The sequence below is a fragment of the Salmo salar genome, chromosome ssa07 (assembly GCF_905237065.1).
Source record: "Salmo salar chromosome ssa07, Ssal_v3.1, whole genome shotgun sequence".
NCBI lineage: Eukaryota > Metazoa > Chordata > Actinopteri > Salmoniformes > Salmonidae > Salmo > Salmo salar.
Window position 1 is genome coordinate 43496511 of NC_059448.1, and position 20749 is coordinate 43517259.

Genomic DNA, 20749 nt, shown 5'->3' on the forward strand with positions numbered 1-20749 from the left:
TGTTAGAATGGGCTGTGCTATTGAGGGCTTCCACCATTTTAATGTAGTCAACTGGGTGGGACTTCCAACTTCATTAGCTGATTCCTCCTGGTGACCCAGTTGGAGTCATGTCCTACTGGGTCATTAGGAGGGATCAGCCAATTGTGAAGAAGAAAATTGACTACTTTAAAATGGAGATAGCGTCAATGGCACTGCCCATGATGTCACAGACGCTACAGTTGAAGTCGGAAGTTTACATACACCTTAGCCAAATACATTTAAACTCAGTTTTTCACAATTCCTGACATTTAATCCGAGTAACAATTCCCTGTCTTAGGTCAGTTAGGATCACCACTTCATTTTAAGAATGTGAAATGTCATAATAATAGTAGAGAGAATAATTTATTTCAGCTTTAATTTCTTTCATCACATTCCCAGTGGGTCAGAAGTTTACATACACTTAATTAGTATTTGGTAGCAATGCCTTTAAATTGTTTAACTTGGGTCAAAATTCCGGGTAGCCTTCCACAAGCTTCTAAGTTAGGTAAGTTAAGTTAGGTGAAGAATTTTGGCCCATTCCTCCTGATAGAGCTGGCTTTGTGATGGCCACTCCAATACCTTGACCTTGCTGTCCTTAAGGCATTTTGCCACAACTTTGTAAGTATGCTTGGGGTCATTGTCCATTTGGACGACCCATTTGCGACCAAGCTTTAACTTCCTGACTGATGTCTTGAGATGTTGCTTCAATATATCCACATCATTTTCCTTCCTCATGAAACCATCTATTTTGTGAAGTGCACCAGTCCCTCCTGCAGCAAAGCACCCCCACAACATGATGCTGCCACCCCAGTGCTTCACGTTTGGGATGGTGTTCTTCAGCTTGCAAGCCTCCCCCTTTTTCCTTCAAACATAACAATGGTCATTATGGCCAAACAGTTCTATTTTTATTTCATCGGATCAGAGGACATTTCTCCAAAAAGTGCGATCTTTGTCCCCATGTGCAGCTGCACAGCTGCAAACCGTAGTCTGGCTTTTTTATGGCGGTTTTGGAGCAGTGGCTTCTTCCTTGCTGAGCGGCCTTTCAGGTTATGTTGATATAGGACTCGTTTTACTGTGGATATAGATACTTCTGTACCGGTTTCCTCCAACATGTTCACAAGGTCCTTTGCTGTTCTGGGATTGACTTGCACTTTTCGCACCAAAGTACGTTCATCTCTAGGAGACACAACCCGTCTCCTTCCTGAGATGTATGATGGCTGCGTGGTCCCATAGTGTTTATACTTGCATACTATTGTTTGTACAGATGAACATGTTACCTTCAGGCGTTGGGAAATTGCTCCCAAGGATGAACCAGACTTTTTTTATCTGAAGTTTTGACTGATTTATTTTAGATTTTTGCCTGATGCCAAGCAAAGAGGCACTGAGTTTGAAGGTAGGCCTTGAAATACATCCACAGGTACACCTCCAATGACGTCAATTAGCCTATCAGAAGCTTCTGAAGCCATGACATAATTTTCTGGAATTTTCCAAGCTGTTTAAAGGCAGTCAACTTAGTGTATGTAAACTTCTGACCCACTGGAATTGTGATACAGTGAATTTTAATTGTTGGAAAAATGACTTGTGTCATAAACAAAGTAGATGTCCTAACCGACTTGCCAAAACTACAGTTTGTTAACAAGAAATTTGTGGAGTGGTTGAAAAACGAGTTTTAATGACTCCAACCTAAGTGTATGTAAACTTCCGACTTCAACTGTATATGGCACAGATAGAAAGATGAGTCCTCTATCTAACACTATGGGTAGTAGAGTAGTGTTTGGAGTGTGAGTATGTGGGTCAAAAAGAAAGCTGATTTAGAGGTTTAGCGTCAGAGGGTATGAAAAGAGCATGTAGCTGTACCGGGGGTTTTAGTTTCTGTGTGGGCGGGACAAGTTCATTGCTGGTTCCTTATTGGCTCCTGTCTCAGGCTCCGTTACTTCCGTGGGTCCAATCGCCCGTGTCGAATAGGTGTGACACCACGTAATCGTCATACTTTCCGTCGATCAGCTTGGCTGCGTTGTTCCTGGCGAACCAGCAGTCCACGCTCTGACGTCCGCTGTAGATACGCCGGGTCTTCTGGACCACCGGCACTGAACGCCCTTTGACCTTCAGGATATGTGACCGTTCAAACGTGCTGTTGTCTCCTGTTGCCGTGGCATTGCCAGGAAGCTCTGCGAGTCCCACTTCCTCATACAGGAACTGACCTGGAAGTAGAATCACAGAGGGTCAGAATGGAACAGAACCACAGAGCTATAGGCAAACCAATGGTAATCCTCACTAGGGCCTAATTCCATTTTGGCTCAAGACCTCTTCTCCCACCTTCCACTAGTAGTTTTTGATACCTACCCAGTAGTCCATGACAGTCATGCGACAGCCCTTTGCTGTTGGAGATGTAAAATCCCAGGTGGTTTCTCTGATAGGGAGCAGGGTTCTTGTACTGATGCACCAGTATGACGAAACTAATCGTTCTTCCTATGGTTACGGTCACGGTGGACTTCCCCACTATCGTCACCGCAAGCCCGCCACTCTCCACGGAGACTGTGGTGTCGCAGGGCAGGACCAGGCGGTCACGTCCATCCAGAATGACCTTCTTGGGGGTGACCTCGATGTAGGAACGTTTGGGTCGGTTCACCACGATGGTAATGGTGCTGAAGTACGTCCTCTGCTGTTTGTGGCTGCCCGCTGGCGCCGGGGCGCCTATCAGCTTACCGTTTACTGTCACACCTAGACTCACATGCACACGCATGACCGCACACACAAATAGACCACATGAATCATATGAAAACACATAACCGAACATCTAACATAAAGTCAGAATCTCTTGAGGACAGTCTTACCAGAGTGCTTGTGGTCAGATACCATTCTGAGAATGTGTCCTGGCTCTCCGTTGATGTTGAAACACACAGTTAGTTTACTGAGGGGGAACTCCACCACAAAGTGGGGATCGCCGTCCGCTGTGGCAAGGGGGTTGGTGTGTGAGAGATGGGATAGAGAGACACTGGTATTGAATATGAGGGAATATGAGGAAATAGTACATCTATGCATACCTGGATTCAAATACATGTGTATTGTAGTATTTGAAATTTATTAAATTTTAAATACACAGCCAAAACAAGTACTTTTATTTGAGTATCTGAATGATTATTTATAAAAATCAAATAGTCGACCAAATTGTATTTGAAAGGTATTTACTTAAATGCTTTTTTCAAATACCTGGGTTAAATGCAAAAGAGTCCGTATATTTCAGGATATGAATACTTGTTTGGAAATAGTAGTTGAAATACATGAAATAGTAGTTGAAATACATGAAATAGTAGTTGAAATACATGAAATAGTATTTGAACCCAGGTCTGATAAATACACGTTTCTGTATATATCTGTGGGTGTGAAGCACAAATGACTATACTGTATGTATAATCAGATATCACCAGATACCAGTGTAGGCTGTACATTGTAGGCAGTTAGTTGTAGGCAGTTAGTTGTAGGCTGTACATTGTAGGCAGTTAGCTGTAGGCAGTTAGCTGTAGGCTGTTAGCTGTAGGCTGTTAGCTGTAGGCTGTAGGCAGTTAGTTGTAGGCAGTTAGTTGTAGTAGTTGTAGGCTGTTAGCTGTAGGCTGTTAGTTGTAGGCAGTTAGTTGTAGGCAGTTAGTTGTAGGCTGTTAGTTGTAGGCTGTTAGTTGTAGGCTGTTAGCTGTAGGCTGTTAGCTGTAGACAGTTAGTTGTAGGCAGTTAGCTGTAGGCAGTTAGCTGTAGGCTGTTAGCTGTAGGCTGTTAGCTGTAGGCAGTTAGTTGTAGGCAGTTAGTTGTAGGCAGTTAGCTGTAGGCAGTTAGCTGTAGGCAGTTAGCTGTAGGCAGTTAGCTGTAGGCTGTTAGTTGTAGGCTGTTAGCTGTAGGCTGTTAGCTGTAGGCTGTTAGCTGTAGGCTGTTAGCTGTAGGCTGTTAGGTGTAGGCAGTTAGCTGTAGGCAGTTAGCTGTAGGCTGTTAGCTGTAGGCTGTTAGCTGTAGGCTGTTAGCTGTAGGCTGTTAGGTGTAGGCAGTTAGCTGTAGGCAGTTAGCTGTAGGCAGTTAGCTGTAGGCAGTTAGCTGTAGGCAGTTAGCTGTAGGCTGTTAGTTGTAGGCTGTTAGTTGTAGGCTGTTAGCTGTAGGCAGTTAGCTGTAGGCAGTTAGCTGTAGGCTGTTAGCTGTAGGCTGTTAGTTGTAGGCAGTTAGCTGTAGGCAGTTAGCTGTAGGCAGTTAGCTGTAGGCTGTTAGCTGTAGGCTGTTAGCTGTAGGCAGTTAGTTGTAGGCAGTTAGTTGTAGGCAGTTAGTTGTTTCCTGCTTTGAGTGGGCCTGTGAGACATGAGCTAAGAGCAAATTCAGGAGATAAGAGAGCAGCAGTAATGACAGGGTCATTGATGTCATCTCACGTGTCTTCTTCAGTCTACTGACCTCTCTCTCAGTCTCAGTGTGTGTGTGTGTGTGTGTGTGTGTGTGTGTGTGTGTGTGTGCATGCACGTGTGTATATTCCCGTGACTGTGTGTGTTTGTGAGTACTTCCCAGTACCAATCCCAGGCCCAGTGCAGATACTTCAATTAGCCCCTGTAAACATTCTGTAGTTCAGTTTCAGCGTAAAGAGACACCTCATACCCCTTGACTGTCTGTAATGATTGCTGTGTGTCTGACTGGGCTCCTAACTTAAAGTCCACCCACACAGAGAGTAGAGAGAGTCTACTGTACCTTTCTCCAGTCCCCCTCCCTCTAACAGAGCCTCAGAACCACTAACCTGATGTTTTGGAGATGGTTACAGATTTTTGTGCTGGCATCTTCACAATTTTACCTATAGACAAAACAGACTTAGATTTTTACAGGTCATGTTTTCAATAGTTCAATACTTCCTCTCAGTTCTATTTGTAGGCATTGGCATCGATAACAGGAAGCATTTGATCAAACGGATTAAGTCAGAAACAAAAGCCTCAAGCCTGCTAACCCGTTGTCTTGGAAACTGTGGAACTCTGTCCGCCCGGCTGGTCTTTCATCAAGTGCAAGCTCTGGGACGTGTCTTCCTCCCCTTCCGTCTCATCCGACAGCTCATTGGCTGAAACAGCCTTCTTATTTGTCTCTGTGGTTACAGGGGTGGGGGTGGGTGTGTCCTTGGCCATGGTTCCGTCGGCCAGCACCTGAGGTTTTTCCACCACCAGGGAGGTGAGGGGCGTGAGGAAGTGATAAGTCAGGGAGAGGTCAGTCGCCTGCTGGGTATGTCCCTCTCTCTCCCTGCTGGTCTGGCTCTTCAGTCTGGACCTCAGCCCCTCCTTCACACTCAGGAAACCCCAGACGCGCTCCACGAAATCATCCGCCACTGACCCTGTTGTGCCCGCCCCTGTGACCCCTGACCCCACCCCGGCCGCCGCCTCCTTCACGTGCCTCTCCGTCTCCACCTCCCTTTGCCGTAACGCCACGTCTGTCTCCAGGACGATGCTCTTGTCGCTGTTGCTGGCGGTGACCTGGACGTGCAGGGAGTCTGCACTTTGATTGGTCAATTTGCCGGCAATCACGATCTCTGAGCCGTTGAAATAGTTGGTGAAGAGGTGCTGGGTGACGTACTGGACCGAGTCCTCTGTGTAATTCACCCTGATATCAGAGAGCAGTGGAGTGCCTATCTCATCATAAAACCTAGAGGAAGAGAGAGGGAGGGACATTGAGGGAGGGAGAGAGCGATATGGAAGAGTGAAAGAGGGAATAGACGTAACATCCAATGTTATAATATGTGTTACCAGAATCTAGCACCCAGTAGAGGTCTATACCTCAGCTACTTCACTGTATCATGGACACAAGAATCAAGACATTGTGTGTGCTACTCTCTGATATGTTCTAGGGGCCTCAAATGTCTGTGTGACTGTGTACACACACTCACCCCCCCAGAGATCCGGTTAGGGACGTTGATGTATTAAGGAGAGTATGCCTGCGTTCCAAATGTCACCCTGTGGTTCCTGGTCAAAAGGAGTGCACTATGTAGGGATTAGGGAATGGGGTGCCATTTTGGACACAACCAGTGTGTGTTTGTTATGTGTTGGTTTTCCAGCCAGGCCTTGGACCGTAGCACAGTAAACCTCCTCACCTCTTTAACTGTGTGTTGGCTCAGCTAGGTCTCCCCTCTGTTATTATCTCAGGATGCTATCAATTAACCCCTCAGACATACCCAGACGGCCCTTTCACAACACACAGTCACACACATTCCTCCCCTCACTACTAAACAAACACTTCAGAAAAGTGTCCAGTAAGACTGTCGCCGAGTGTGTGTGTGTGTGTGTGTGTGTTTGGTTTGGTTTGGTTTGAAAGATTGCAGTTCAAGAAGAGCCTTCTCTCATTATGTGTATCATTGGTTATTCTTTCACTCATTCCAATTCCTTTATCTCACCCCCTGACCTTCTCTATACCATTTGATTATAATGGATTATAATGAATCAATTCTAACCACTTCTGCCTTCTCCTCTGTACTAGCTGTCTACTGAACGTCTACTGAACACCACTCTCTCTCTCTCTCTGTCTCTCTCTCTTTCTTTCTCTCTCTCTCTCTCTCTCCCTCTCTCCCTCTCTCCCTCTCTCTCTCTCCCTCTCCCTCTCCCTCCCTCTCTCTCTCTCTCTCTCTCTCTCTCTCTGTCTCTCTCTTTCTTTCTCTCTCTCTCTCTCCCTCTCTCTCTCTCCCTCTCTCACCCTCTCTCTCACCCTCTCTCTCTCTCTCCCTCTCTCTCTCCCTCTCACCCTCTCTCTCACCCTCTCTCTCACCCTCTCTCTCCCTCCCTCTCTCTCTCTCTCTCTCTCTCACCCCCGTACCCTTTGAGCATGGTGCTGGCGTCTGAATCCTCAGGTATCCTCCTCATCATCCCACAGTTTTCCAGGGCCATGCGTTCCAGAAGCCTGTAGTCCACATCGTTCCCCATCCCGATGGTGAACACGCAGAACTGCTCCTTCACCGCCGCCCGCGCGTTGCTGAGGATGCTGGGAGACTGCAGCTCGCCCACCGTGGGCCGCCCGTCTGTCAGGAAGATGATGAGAGACACACTGTTGTGGTTGGCGTCCGGATCGGCGTTCAGATAGCCGCTTAGCAATGAGGAGCCCGTCTGTATGCCACTGTTGATGTCTGTGCCTGGTAGAGGAGAGATGGAGAGAGAGATTGATCTTGGGAAATAGTGGTTAGTAGTGATTCTCAAACTAAGAGTATATAATTGTGATCTGTCCAATGGGATATGAGGGAAAGAAAACGGTCATATCTGTTCAGCCAGAAATGGGGGTTGGGTAAGAGAAAGAACTCCATAGGGGCGGCAGGAAACTTCGAGGTTAGAGCACTGGTCCAATAACCAAAAGGACGCTGGTTTGAATACCAGATATATATGTAACGGTGCCCTTGAGCAAGGCATTTATCCCCAATTTCTCCAGCGACGCGGGACAATGGTGACGCTGACTGTGACCCCACTCCCTAGGGCTGTCTCCGGGGAAGTTGGAAATGCAAGAAACACATTTCCATTACACCCTTGTACAAGTGTGTAACAGGACAAATATAAGCACCCCTAAATTATTCTGATTAGGCCTATTAGTGAAATAACTAATCTTCCTCTATCCCAGAATGCGCTGCTGTGTCTCTATCTCTCTCACCTCCGGTGGGTTGGAGCATATAGATGAACTTCTTGGCGTCTCGGACGTTGAGAGGCGTGACGGGGACCAGGCGGTTGGGCTGCCACACCTTGATACGGTTAGAGAAGCTGACAAAGTTAAACCGGTCGCCTGGACGCAGGTCCCTCAGGATAGTGAACAGGGCATCTTTAGTCTGAGAGAGAGGGAGGGAGAGGGGAGAGAGAGAGAGAGAGAGAGAGACATTTTTTTGTTTTGCTTTCATCAATGAATCAAATGATATCATTGTAATACCTTTGCCTTGGTGCAAAATTGGTCTATTCAGTTGTGTTCACACAAGCGAACCAAACAGGCCTGGAAAACTTTGCCCCAACAGGAAGAGACACCTTGTCACACAAAAGGCTATTATAACACACATTGTCATGGTTTCTGTTAGCACCAATACCGTGGTAATTACCAAGATGTAATGTTTTAGTCATGTTTTTTGTGAGCAGTATTGTTGTCATGCTAACTCTGTAATGGTTGGGCTTAACCTGACGCAGCCACTCAAAGACCCAGCCCTTTGAAACAGCTGTGAGATTCCGTTCCTTAGTTCAGAAACTGTTTCTCTCACCCCCTCACACACACACACACACACATGCACGTAAACACACACACCACAACTATTTACCGTATCCATGCTACAGCTTGTTTCTCAACTGTACTGCGGTTTAGAAGTTGCACAGAACGAAAAGCCTACTAAATGAATAGTGAATATGAAATCTGTAGTCGAGTGGGTGTGATAGAGTTAGAGGGGTTACCAGATGCCTATAGACTGTAGGGGGAAAGGTTCAGAGCCATAGACAGACTGAGTGCTCTATTGTAGGGAGAGATCAAAGCCCACTTGTTCACTACAGAGTGGTCCACTGGGGGTGGAGGAGAACGGGGAAGGGATCACTCCAGATGATGCTGTCATCTGGAGTGTTTCATTTATGCCACAGACAATGACGCCTCTCCTCCATAGCATTCAATTCAATTCAAACTACAATAGTGAACGTTGAGCATGTTTCCAGTTTTTCAGAGTGTGCATGAATCAGTTTCTCTTTTCTGTTTTTGCCAATCTAAGTCTTTGGGTTTCTGGATCTGCAGTGGAGCAGCTGCTCAGATGAAGTATCAGATGATACCAGAGGGATTATAATGCAATCTCCCAGAAGGAAGGATCTGATTTTGATATTACCAGACCAGTGTTGTGCCAGAGACCGGAGAGGGGGCGGACTGGGGGTCGTATTCATCATCCGCTGCTACACTAACTCAGGCTCTCTCAGGATCTTTAAGGCTTGATCACAGAGATGTGAAGGACTAAAGTAAAACTAAAGTTGACTCCACCTGGAATTTATTAAAACCCACAGATTTCCCCATAAGCTATACAGTATATATGTGTGATCATTGTATTCAGAAGGAAACCATGTTTAACAACAACAACAAAAAGGAGAAGGAGAGAACAAGATATCTTGACCCAGTTGACAATGGTGTGATGAGAAGGGTTTGACCGTAACTGGTTACCTGTCTGATCTTGGTCCCCAGCATAGAGGCGCTGGTGTCGATCACAAACACCACGTTCTTGGGCACCACCGGCAGATCCTTGGGAGCGAAGTAGTGCACAAAATGGCCGTTCAGAACCTGAGAGAGAACCAGAGAAAAGTTAGACAGTTCTCAGTAGCCATGAGCAGTAAAACAGAGCCCACCAACACAGTGTCCACAGGGCTGCTGGACTGGCGGTGTGGTTGTAGAGTGACCCGGGAAGGGGTGGATATGGTGCTGGAAAATGAATGTGTTGACGGTGTATGAAGGCAATGGGACCAGGATGTGTGAGAGTGTGTGTGAGAATGAGAGAGATGTGCATTTGTCCTGTTTGATCCTTGATTAATGCATGCAGTTTTCATGTATACTGTGAAGCGGAGCTACATGGTTTAACATGTTTCTATCTACCATGTCTGGACAGGTCTGGTCATGGCATGACACATTTGCACTAATTGCGGGAGTGTTCGATGTGTGTGTGTGTGTGTGTTTTTGGTGTGTGAAATCTGACCTGTATATCTCCTATCCCCAGCTCTCTCTCCACGTCATAGTGCACCACAAACTCTCCCAGCATGCCGCTGGTGGTGATCTTAGCCTGCTGAACGATGTTTGGGCTGAAGGTGATCCTACAGAACGTCTTATTTTGTTTGATCACCGTGGAAACAGGAAGAGCAGGCTTGGCTGGTGGAGGGAAACATTAAGTGTGTGTGAGATAAAGCTGGGAAGTGTGTGTGTGCGTGTGCATGCGCACGTGTGTGTGCTTGTGGGGAAGGGTGTGCTAAACTAGAAATGCTCAACATTGCCCATAGGAAGGTTAAATAGATTAAGTTGGAATCTGAACATTTGAGCATTGGCCAAGCATTTTCAGAGGTGCCAATATCGCTACAGAACTATTTCTAATGTTAGATACAGTGCATTCACTTAATATTCAGACCCCTTGACTTTTTCCACATTTTGTTACGTTACAGCATTATTCTAACATTTATTAAATAGTTTTTTTTCCCTCATCAATCTACACACAATACCTCATAATGACAAAGCAAAAACAGCTTTTTTGAAATTTTTGTAAAAAGCTCAAATATCACATTTACATAAGTATTCAGACACTTTACACAGTACTGTGTTGAAGCACCTTTGGCAGCAATTGTATTCTCGAGTCTTCTTGGCTATGACGCTACAAGCTTGGCACACCTGTATTTGGGGAGTTTCTTCCATTCTTCTCTGCAGATCCTTTCAAGCTCTGTCTGGTTGGATGGGGATTGTCGCTGCACAGCTATTTTCAGGTCTCTCCAGAGATGTTTGATCAGGTTCAAGTCCAGTCTCTGGCTGGGCCACTCAAGAACATTCAGAGACTTGTCCCGAAGCCACTCCTGCGTTGTCTTGGCTGTGTGCTTAGGGTCGTTGTCCTGTTAGAAGGTGAACCTTTGCCCTAGTCTGAAGTCCTGAGCAGGTTTTCATCAAGGATCTCTCTGTACTTTGCTCCGTTCATCTTCCCTCGATCCTGACTAGTCTCAAAATCCCTGCCACTGAAAAACCTCTCACAGCATGATGCCTCCGCTACCATGCTTCACCGTAGGGATGGTGCCAGGTTTCATCTAGACATGACACTTTGCTTTCAGGCCAAAGAGTTCAATCTTGGTTTCATCAAACCAGAAAATGTTGTTTCTCATGGTCTGAGAGTCCTTTAGGTGCCTTTTGGCAAAGTCCAAACGGGATGTCATGTGCCTTTTACTGAGGAGTGGCTTCCTTCTGTTCACTCTACCATAAAGGCCTGATTGGTGGAGTGCTGCAGAGATGGTTGTCCTTCTGGAAGATTCTCCCATCTCCACAGAGGAACTCCTGAGCTCCTCTTGGTTTTTGCTCTGACATGCACTGTCAACTGTGGGACCTTATATAGACAGGTGTGTGCCTTTCCAAATCATGTTCAATTGATTGAATTTACCACAGGTGGACTCCAATCAAGTTGTAGAAACATCTCAAGGACGACCAATGGAAACAGGATGTACCTGAGCTCAATTTCGAGTCTCATAGCAAAGGGTCTGAATACGTACAGTTGAAGTCGGAGTCATTAACACTTGTTTTTCAACCACTCCACAAATGTCTTGTTAACAAACTATACTTTTGGGAAGTCGGTAAGGAAATCTACTTTGTTCATGACACAAGTAATTTTTCCAAAAATTGTTTACAGACAGATTACTTCACTTATAATTCACTGTATCACAATTCCAGTGGGTCAGAAGTTTACATACACTAAGTTGACTGTGCCTTTAAACAGCTTGGAAAATTCCAGAAAATGATGTTATGGCTTCAGAAGCTTCTGATAGGCTAATTGACATAATTTGAGTCAATTGGAGGTGTACCTGTGGATGTATTTCAAGGCCTACCTTCAAACTCTTTGCTTGACATCATGGGAAAATCTAAAGAAATCAGCCAAGACCTCAGAAAAGAAATTGTAGACTTCCACAAGTCTGGTTCATCCTTGGGAGCAATTTCCAAATGCCTGAAGGTACCATGTTCATCTGTACAAACAATAGCATGCAAGTATAAACACCATGGGACCCCGCAGCCGTCATACTGCTCAGGCAGGAGACGGGTTCTGTCTCCTAGAGATGAACTTACTTTGGTGCGAAAAGTGCAAATCAATCCCAGAACAACGCAAAGGACCTTGTGAAGATGCTGGAGGAACAGTAAAACGAGTCAAAAATCGACATAACCTGAAAGGCCGCTCAGCAAGGAAGAAGCCACTGCTCCAAAACCGCCATAAAAGCCATGGTGTGCACTAAGACTATGGTGTGCAACTGCGCATGGGGACAAAGATCGTACTTTTTGGAGAAATGTCCTCTGGTCTGATGAAACAAAAATAGAACTGTTTGGCCATAATGACCATTGTTATGTTTGGAGGAAAAAGGGGGAGGCTTGCAAGCCGAAGAACACCATCCCAACTGTGAAGCACGGGGGTGGCAGCATCATGTTGTGGGGGTGCTTTGCTTGCAGGAGGGGCTGGTGCACTTTACAAAATAGATGGCGTCATGAGGAAAGAAAATGATGTGGATATATTGAAGCAACATCTCAAGACATCAGTCAGGAAGTTAAAGCTTGGTCGCAAATGGGTCTTCCAAATGGAAAATGACCCCAAGCATACTTCCAAAGTTGTGGCAAAATGGCTTAAGGACAACAAAGTCAAGGTATTGGAGTGGCCATCACAAAGCCCTGACCTCAATCCTATAGAAAATGTGTGGGCAGAACTGAAAAAGCGTGTGCGAGCAAGGAGGCCTACAAACCTGACTCAGTTACACCAGCTCTATCAGGAGGAATGGGCCAAAATTCACCCAACTTATTGTGGGAAGCATGTGGAAGGCTACCTGAAACGTTTGACCTAAGTTAAATAATTTAAAGGCAATGCTACCAAATACTATTTGACTGTATGTAAACTTCTGACCCACTGGGAATGTGATGAAATAAGTAAAAGCTGAAATAAATCATTCTCTCTACTATTGTTCTGACATTTCACATTCTTAAAATAAAGTGGTGATCCTAACTGACCTAAAACAGGGAATTTTTACTAGGATTAAATGTCAAGAATTGTGAAAAACTGAGTTTAAATGTATTTGGCTAAGGTGTATCTAAACTTCCGACTTCAACTGTATGTAAATAAGGTATTTCTGTTTTTAATACATTTGCAAACATTTCTAAAAACCTGTTTTCGCTTTGTCATTATGGGCTATTGTGTGTAGATTGAGGAGGAAAAATATTTATTTAATCCATTTTAGAATAAGGCTGTAACGTAACAAAATGTGGAAAAAGTAAAAGGGTCTGAATACTTTCAGAATACACACCTAGTATGGACAAAGCACAGACTCAACACATCCCACACTCAAACAGTACCAGGTGTCTTCGCTGCACTGGCACCACTGGCAAATGCCGTGTTGCTCTTGCCGTTGCGCAGTGGCAGCACCTCCAGGTGGGTGATGGTGGAATGATCCACAATGGTGACGTCCACACTGAGACGGCTGACCAGCTGCAGAGGTCTCAGGCTGGTCACATGCTCATACCTCCCCAGCCTCCGCTGGAGCAGCTCCTCATAGGTCAACATGAACATGGCCCGGTTCCGACCTGGGATACTGGCCCCCATCCTGAACACCTCCACCTCTGGTGCGCTACTGAGGGAGAAGAGAGGAGGAGAGAGGGGAGAAGGAGAGAGAGATGGGGGAGAGGAGAGGGGAGGAATGGAGGAAAAAATAAGAAGAATATAGAGGAAAGAAAAAATAGTGTTCCGGAACTCCAATTTGAGCAGCAGCAGCTGAAAAATGAGCTCCTACAAATATTGAAATTTACATGGTTTTTAGAGTGAAGTACATCGGAAAAAAGCAAAAGAAAACTGCAAGACTGAAGAGGAGAAAAAACAAGCAACAAACAAAGAAGATAGGCTTTTGAAAAATAACTATTTTTCATAAAATTGTAGTTATCTTAGCTAGCTGAATTGTTTACCAGTTGCTAAGCAGTTGCTAGGGACTCTTTTGGAAGAAGCTAGCTAGCTAACGAAGAACAACAAAGAATATCTTTTTAACAGAAGAAAAGAAAGAGAAAATCAGGACAGAAGAAAAAGGATATCAAAGTGAAACAGTTCTCTAAAGACACAAGAGACAATAATACAAGAAACAACACTTCTGTAGCTTGTCAACTATGTGTCTGTCTATCCCTGTTCTCTCCCCTCTGCACAGGCCATACAAACGCTTCACACCGCGTGGCCGCTGCCACTCTAACCTGGTGGTCCCAGCGCGCACGACCCACGTGGAGTTCCAGGTCTCCGGCAGCCTCTGGAACTGCCGGTCTGCAGCCAACAAGGCTGAGTTCATCTCAGCCTATGCTACCCTCCAGTCCCTAGACTTCCTGGCGCTGACGGAAACATGGATTACCACAGATAACACTGCTACTCCTACTGCTCTCTCTTCGTCTGCCCACGTGTTCTCGCATACCCCTAGAGCATCGAGCCAGCGGGGTGGTGGCACTGGAATCCTCATCTCTCCCAAGTGGACATTCTCTCTTTCTCCCCTGACCCATCTGTCTATCTCCTCATTTGAATTCCATGCTGTCACAGTTACCAGCCCTTTCAAGCTTAACATCCTTATCATTTATCGCCCTCCAGGTTCCCTTGGAGAGTTCATCAATGAGCTTGACGCCTTGATAAGTTCCTTTCCTGAAGATGGCTCACCTCTCACAGTTCTGGGTGACTTTAACCTCCCCACGTCTACCTTTGACTCATTCCTCTCTGCCTCCTTCTTTCCACTCCTCTCCTCTTTTGACCTCACCCTCTCACCTTCCCCCCCTACTCACAAGGCAGGCAATACGCTTGACCTCATCTTTACTAGATGCTGTTCTTCCACTAATCTCATTGCAACTCCCCTCCAAATCTCCGACCACTACCTTGTATCCTTTTCCCTCTTGCTCTCATCCAACACTTCTCACTCTGCCCCTACTCGGATGGTATTGCGCCGTCCCAACCTTCGCTCTCTCTCTCCCGCTACTCTCTCCTCTTCCATCCTATCATCTCTTCCCTCTGCTCAAACCTTCTCCAACCTATCTCCTGATTCTGCCTCCTCAACCCTCCTCTCCTCCCTTTCTGCATCCTTTGATTTTCTCTGTCCCCTATCCTCCAGGCCGGCTCGGTCCTCTCCCTCCTGCTCCGTGGCTCGACGACTCACTACGAGCTCACAGAACAGGGCTCCGGGCAGCCGAGCGGAAATGGAGGAAAACTCGCCTCCCCTGCGGACCTGGCATCCTTTCACTCCCTCCTCTCTACATTCTCCTCTTCTGTCTCTGCTGCTAAAGCCACTTTCTACCACTCTAAATTCCAAGCATCTGCCTCTAACCCTAGGAAGCTCTTTGCTACCTTCTCCTCCCTCCCGAATCCTCCTCCCCCTCCCCCCTCCTCCCTCTCTGCGGATGACTTCGTCAACCATTTTGAAAAGAAGGTTGACGATATCCGATCCTCGTTTGCTAAGTCAAACGACACCGCTGGTCCTGCTCACACTGCCCTACCCTGTGCTTTGACCTCTTTCTCCCCTCTCTCTCCAGATGAAATCTCGCGTCTTGTGACGGCCGGCCGCCCAACAACCTGCCCACTTGACCCTATCCCCTCCTCTCTTCTCCAGACCATTTCCGGAGACCTTCTCCCCTACCTCACCTCGCTCATCAACTCATCCTTGACCGCTGGCTACGTCCCTTCCGTCTTCAAGAGAGCGAGAGTTGCACCCCTTCTGAAAAAAACCTACACTCGATCCCTCCGATGTCAACAACTACAGACCAGTATCCCTTCTTTCTTTTCTCTCCAAAACTCTTGAACGTGCCGTCCTTGGCCAGCTCTCCTGCTATCTCTCTCAGAATGACCTTCTTGATCCTAATCAGTCAGGTTTCAAGACTGGGCATTCAACTGAGACTGCTCTTCTCTGTGTCACGGAGGCTCTCCGCACTGCTAAAGCTAACTCTCTCTCCTCTGCTCTCATCCTTCTAGACCTATCTGCTGCCTTTGATACTGTGAACCATCAGATCCTCCTCTCCACCCTCTCCGAGTTGGGCATCTCCGGCGCGGCCCACGCTTGGATTGCGTCCTACCTGACAGGTCGCTCCTACCAGGTGGCGTGGCGAGAATCTGTCTCCGCACCATGCGCTCTCACCACTGGTGTCCCCCAGGGCTCTGTTCTAGGCCCTCTCCTATTCTCGCTATACACCAAGTCACTTGGCTCTGTCATATCCTCACATGGTCTCTCCTATCATTGCTATGCAGACGACACACAATTAATCTTCTCCTTTCCCCCTTCTGATAACCAGGCGGTGAATCGCATCTCTGCATGTCTGTCAGACATATCAGTGTGGATGACGGATCACCACCTCAAGCTGAACCTCGGCAAGACGGAGCTGCTCTTCCTCCCGGGGAAGGACTGCCCGTTCCATGATCTCGCCATCATGGTTGACAACTCCCTTGTGTCCTCCTCCCAGAGTGCTAAGAACCTTGGCGTGATCCTGGACAACACCCTGTCGTTCTCCACTAACATCAAGGCGGTGACCCGATCCTGTAGGTTCATGCTCTACAACATTCGCAGAGTACGACCCTGCCTCACACAGGAAGTGGCGCAGGTCCTAATCCAGGCACTTGTCATCTCCCGTCTGGATTACTGCAACTCGCTGTTGGCTGGGCTCCCTGCCTGTGCCATTAAACCCCTACAACTCATCCAGAACGCCGCAGCCCGTCTGGTGTTCAACCTTCCCAAGTTCTCTCACGTCACCCCGCTCCTCCGCTCTCTCCACTGGCTTCCAGTTGATGCTCGCATCCGCTACAAGACCATGGTGATTGCCTACGGAGCTGTGAAGGGAACGGCACCTCCATACCTTCAGGCTCTGATCAGGCCCTACACCCAAACAAGGGCACTGCGTTCATCCACCTCTGGCCTGCTGGCCCCCCTACCTCTGAGGAAGCACAGTTCCCGCTCAGCCCAGTCAAAACTGTTCGCTGCTCTGGCACCCCAATGGTGGAACAAGCTCCCTCACGACGCCAGGACAGCGGAGTCAATCACCACCTTCCGGAGACACCTGAAACCCCACCTCTTTAAGGAATACCTAGGATAGGATAGGATAAAGTAATCCTTCTACCCCCCCCCCCCCTTAAAAGATTTAGATGCACTATTGTGAAGTGGTTGTTCCACTGGATATCATAAGGTGAATGCACCAATTTGTAAGTCGCTCTGGATAAGAGCGTCTGCTAAATGACTTAAATGTAAATGTAAATGTAAATGTAAAAAGGGAGAGAAATAGTTGGGGAAAGGGAGGAGTAGGGAATGAGTCATTCCAAGTGGTGACATCGTCAGTGTGGAAAGGCAGTGACTGCCAGGACCTCTCCTCACGGGACTCAGCCTCTGAACTATCCAATAAACATTTCCATTCCTCTATCTATCTATATCTCTCCCTCCTTCTTTATTTTCTCCCTCCTGTTCTCCTTTACCCTTTCAATCACTCTCCTCTCCCTATCCCTCTCTGTGAAATTTGAATACCCTCTCTGTAAATCTGATTTCATTTTAAAAGTGTCATTTTATGGCCTGGTAAGAAGAAGCATGATGTCATTTATTCCTGTCAGAGACTGGTCACAGATTTATGTGACAATAATTCTTCATTTCCAGGCTCTGGAGCTCTGGAGTTCTTAACTGACTTGCTTAGTTAAATAAAGGTAAAATAAAAAAATTAAAAATGATCCAGCCCTGCTGCTCAACTCCAGGCAGGTCAGAAACACATGTTCTATGGTCAGGCTGGTGTTTGAAGTCGCACTCCAGTCTCCTTTTCACCTCATTTAACACCTGGTTTACTTAAGAAAAGGCACAGAAGCCTTTCCTCTTTGGTTCTCTATTGCTCCTCTATTGTTCCCAAAAACAAGGTGGAGGCCGATGACATCAGACGGCACCATCAGACTAACTCATTGAATCGCCTTACTCCATTAAGTTTACACTTGTGTCTAAAAAACATTTTTTTTTACCCTAAGTGTGTGTAGATTACTCTATTTATATGTGGGATATTGTTTTTCAACAGGAACAGTTCAATAAAATATATATATAAACTTGTTTCTACTGGCAGAGTAGTAGCTAGTGACTCTAGAGGAGTCTAGAAGTTGTAATGGCAGACAAGGTTAGACACTGGTGACTGGCCACACACACAAGAACACACTCTCACACACACACACACACACACACACAAGCACACACACTTTACCTCTGTTCACCTGCCTCCTTGTTCTTGGGTTTGGCCTCACCGCCCTTCCCCTGTTTGACCTTCTTCTCCTTGGGCCTGACCTCACTGGGGTAGACACGCCCCCCAATGATCCTGTGTTCAGGGTAGAGGTCAGGGGTTAAAGGGTGGAGGTGATGATAAGGATCACCAGAGAAAGTAAACCATCCATGGCAAAACTCTGTCAAAGAATCACAGAAAAACCCTAATTTCATTGTGGTAGGCGTATATTACTGTGATACATAAAAGTATACAGGCAAACATATCAAAGACATAGGTTGCAATTCACAGGCTTCTTCAGATGCTTCTGGACTATACTGTCTCTCATAGTCCAGTGAACAATCTAGTAAATGTAGATGAATGAAGGCTTGTGACCACAACACAGTAAATGACCTCTGCACCATTGAACAGTCACAGGCCCCACACTAACCACTCCCATAGCAACAGAGCCCTCATAAACCCATACAATGATTGACTGGCCACAATGGCATGCCATGGGAAGAGGGAGAAAATGGCAAAGAGGAGTACTAATCACACAACAATAAACTGAGAAAATAAGTAAGACATCAAAATAAATTGAGAGGGAAAAGATCCATTGTAGTTCACTTCCAACCAGTATACACAGTCTGAACCACATTAGACTCAGAATGACATGATCTATTACCCAGAAGCATCTATCTAGGCTTCAATAAAAATACCAATGCGCAATTATGCATCTGTTGCGTTTTGGCGCTTACATGGTAAAGTTCGAGACATAGGCGTTCTTGGGGATCAGGAACTGGAAGACGCCCTCGGCGGCGGCGGAGTGCCGGTTGAGCATGGTGCACGACACCGCCGTGAAGGCGTATCGGGAGATAATGGTGGTCTTCACCGACAGCTCTTGGATATGCGGTTTGGTCTCCTACACGGTTGGACAATCAACATGTTAGGTTCACGTGTATTGCTTATACCTTTGGTTTGATTGGTTTGTAATACATTTGGTTAATTTAAATCTGGCAGTGATTGATGTTTTTCATGTCTCGTCGATGGGACAGCACAGCACCGCGTTCACGCACACGCACATGCTGCGCATTGGCCACTGTTCTATTCCGTTCATTTCCAGTGACATATCGTTCCAAACTCCTATCACCACGTTGGCGGGATATTTTAAAATATTTTGGAATGTATTTCTGGATAGATGTCCAGCGATTTCCACTTATCTGGCGTACAGCCCGGTGCGCTTGGCAGGTCTCTGCGTGTCACACCCGAGGAGAGTTTTTCGAGGATGACAAACTGCAGAGCTGAACTACCCATCCCTCTACTCTGCTTACACAAAATACTTTTTCTGACATATTCTTCAATTGTTATCAATGAACAACAGTATGCAGCATGCAGATCTCTTTGAGAATTAATGTGGTTGATATTTAGTCTACAGTAGCCTAGGCTACACACAATGACGCACAAGAGCGCAAAAGATGCACAAGGGCAGAAATGTCAAGACATTAAACTTTGTAATCTTTACCTTAATAAGCATGGATTTCACCTGGCGAGGCACTCGACGGGGAGACTGAGATGGGAAACAAAATGGATTTGTTAAATAGTTCTCTAATGAAGCCCTCAAAATATATATCAATGTTGTCAAATGAAATAGTTCAGAGTTGAAATGACACTCACAATATCCAAATCAAAGTCGGTCAAGTCAGGAGAAAGATCATTCTCAATATTAATATCCTCAAACAGTCCAAAAACATACGGATTGTAACACATCAGTAAAGTAAAAAACAGCATGTTGACGTCCATATCCATTTACAGTAATAACGAATATGAGCGCATATTTCCAGGGTGCAGAGCACTGAGTCTGCGGGTCGTTCGGATCAGAGTGACCGAATTTGTGAGACGATGGATGACTGTGGACACTTGACTCGCAGCGGCACGCCCACCAGCAGAGAGATGGAGAGTCTTCCCCCTCGACTGGATTAGTCTCGTCGGGGCTCGGGGGCCGGGGCTGAGGGAAAAAGCGCCTGACCCGGGTCACACACACAGGCACACAGCTATTACAATGTGCACGCCACTCCAAAGGCCATCAATTACCTCTATAGTCTTCGTTTACTACTCGCCTTGAAGTTGACCCCACTTCCACTTCCACCCCAACAAATCACTTCAAAGGCAAAATTATTAATTTAGCCAAGTGTCACTGTCACGTTTGAACTCTCAAAACTGCATTTAAAAATACAAATTGCGTACACTTATGCAGTATGACACAAAGTCAAAATTATTTAAAGGCAAAATTATTTAACCTTAAAAGGGCAAACTTTGGTAAATTTAGCAAAACCATAATTTCAAAACAGGTTTTTTATCCTTCTGAAATTTTAGGACTTTGTCACGCAACTATTTACAGACAAAAACACAATTTAGTATGATTTTGGTGTTAATATGGAGGAATGGAGAAATGTATACTAGTGGTGTGGCTAAGCTGAAAATGTAGACTCAATTGGGCACTTTGTGATAGAAGCACCACATTTGGCACAGAGGCAAAACATATATATTTTTAAATGTAACCTTTATTTAACTAGGCAAGTCAGTTGAGAACAAATTCTTATTTACAATGACGGCCTACCGGGAACAGTGGCTTAACATCCTTGTTCAGGTGCAGAAAGACAGATTTTTACCTTGTCAGCTCAGGGATTCGATCAAGCAACCTTTCGGTTACTGGCCCAAAGCTTTAACCGCTAGTGTACCCTGGGAAGATATAGATATGGAGCCGCCCCAGATTTTGCCTCTGGGGACGTGGTAGACACTAAAATAAAAAGTAACTCCAAAATCT

The 20749-nt window shown here is 46.0% G+C and overlaps 1 protein-coding gene across 1 annotated transcript; it reads right to left on the minus strand.

Annotated features, from left to right (window-relative positions):
• Positions 1-1524: 1524 nt before the first annotated feature.
• On the minus strand, positions 1525-19864 carry LOC106609269 (inter-alpha-trypsin inhibitor heavy chain 5). Its single transcript, XM_014207875.2, has 14 exons — positions 19600-19864; positions 19448-19492; positions 18684-18847; positions 17932-18042; positions 13063-13337; positions 9689-9858; positions 9163-9279; positions 7645-7816; positions 6826-7138; positions 4982-5664; positions 4778-4831; positions 2853-2969; positions 2362-2739; positions 1525-2219 (listed from the first exon to the last, which is right to left on the minus strand). Exons 1-14 carry the CDS (start codon positions 19729-19731, stop codon positions 1939-1941), a joined length of 3012 nt encoding a protein of 1003 aa, XP_014063350.2. The 5' UTR covers positions 19732-19864; the 3' UTR covers positions 1525-1938.
• Between the last annotated feature and the right edge of the window lie 885 nt (positions 19865-20749).

Coding starts and splice junctions, on each gene's coding strand:
- LOC106609269 (XM_014207875.2), bottom strand. CDS start 19,731: ATGGATATGGACGTCAACATGCTGTTTTTTACTTTACTGATGTGTTAC. Junction 4,832..4,981: donor CACAGTTTCCAAGACAACGG/GTTAGCAGGCTT, acceptor TTTTGTCTATAG/GTAAAATTGTGAAGATGCCA. Junction 2,740..2,852: donor ATCTGACCACAAGCACTCTG/GTAAGACTGTCC, acceptor ATGTGAGTCTAG/GTGTGACAGTAAACGGTAAG.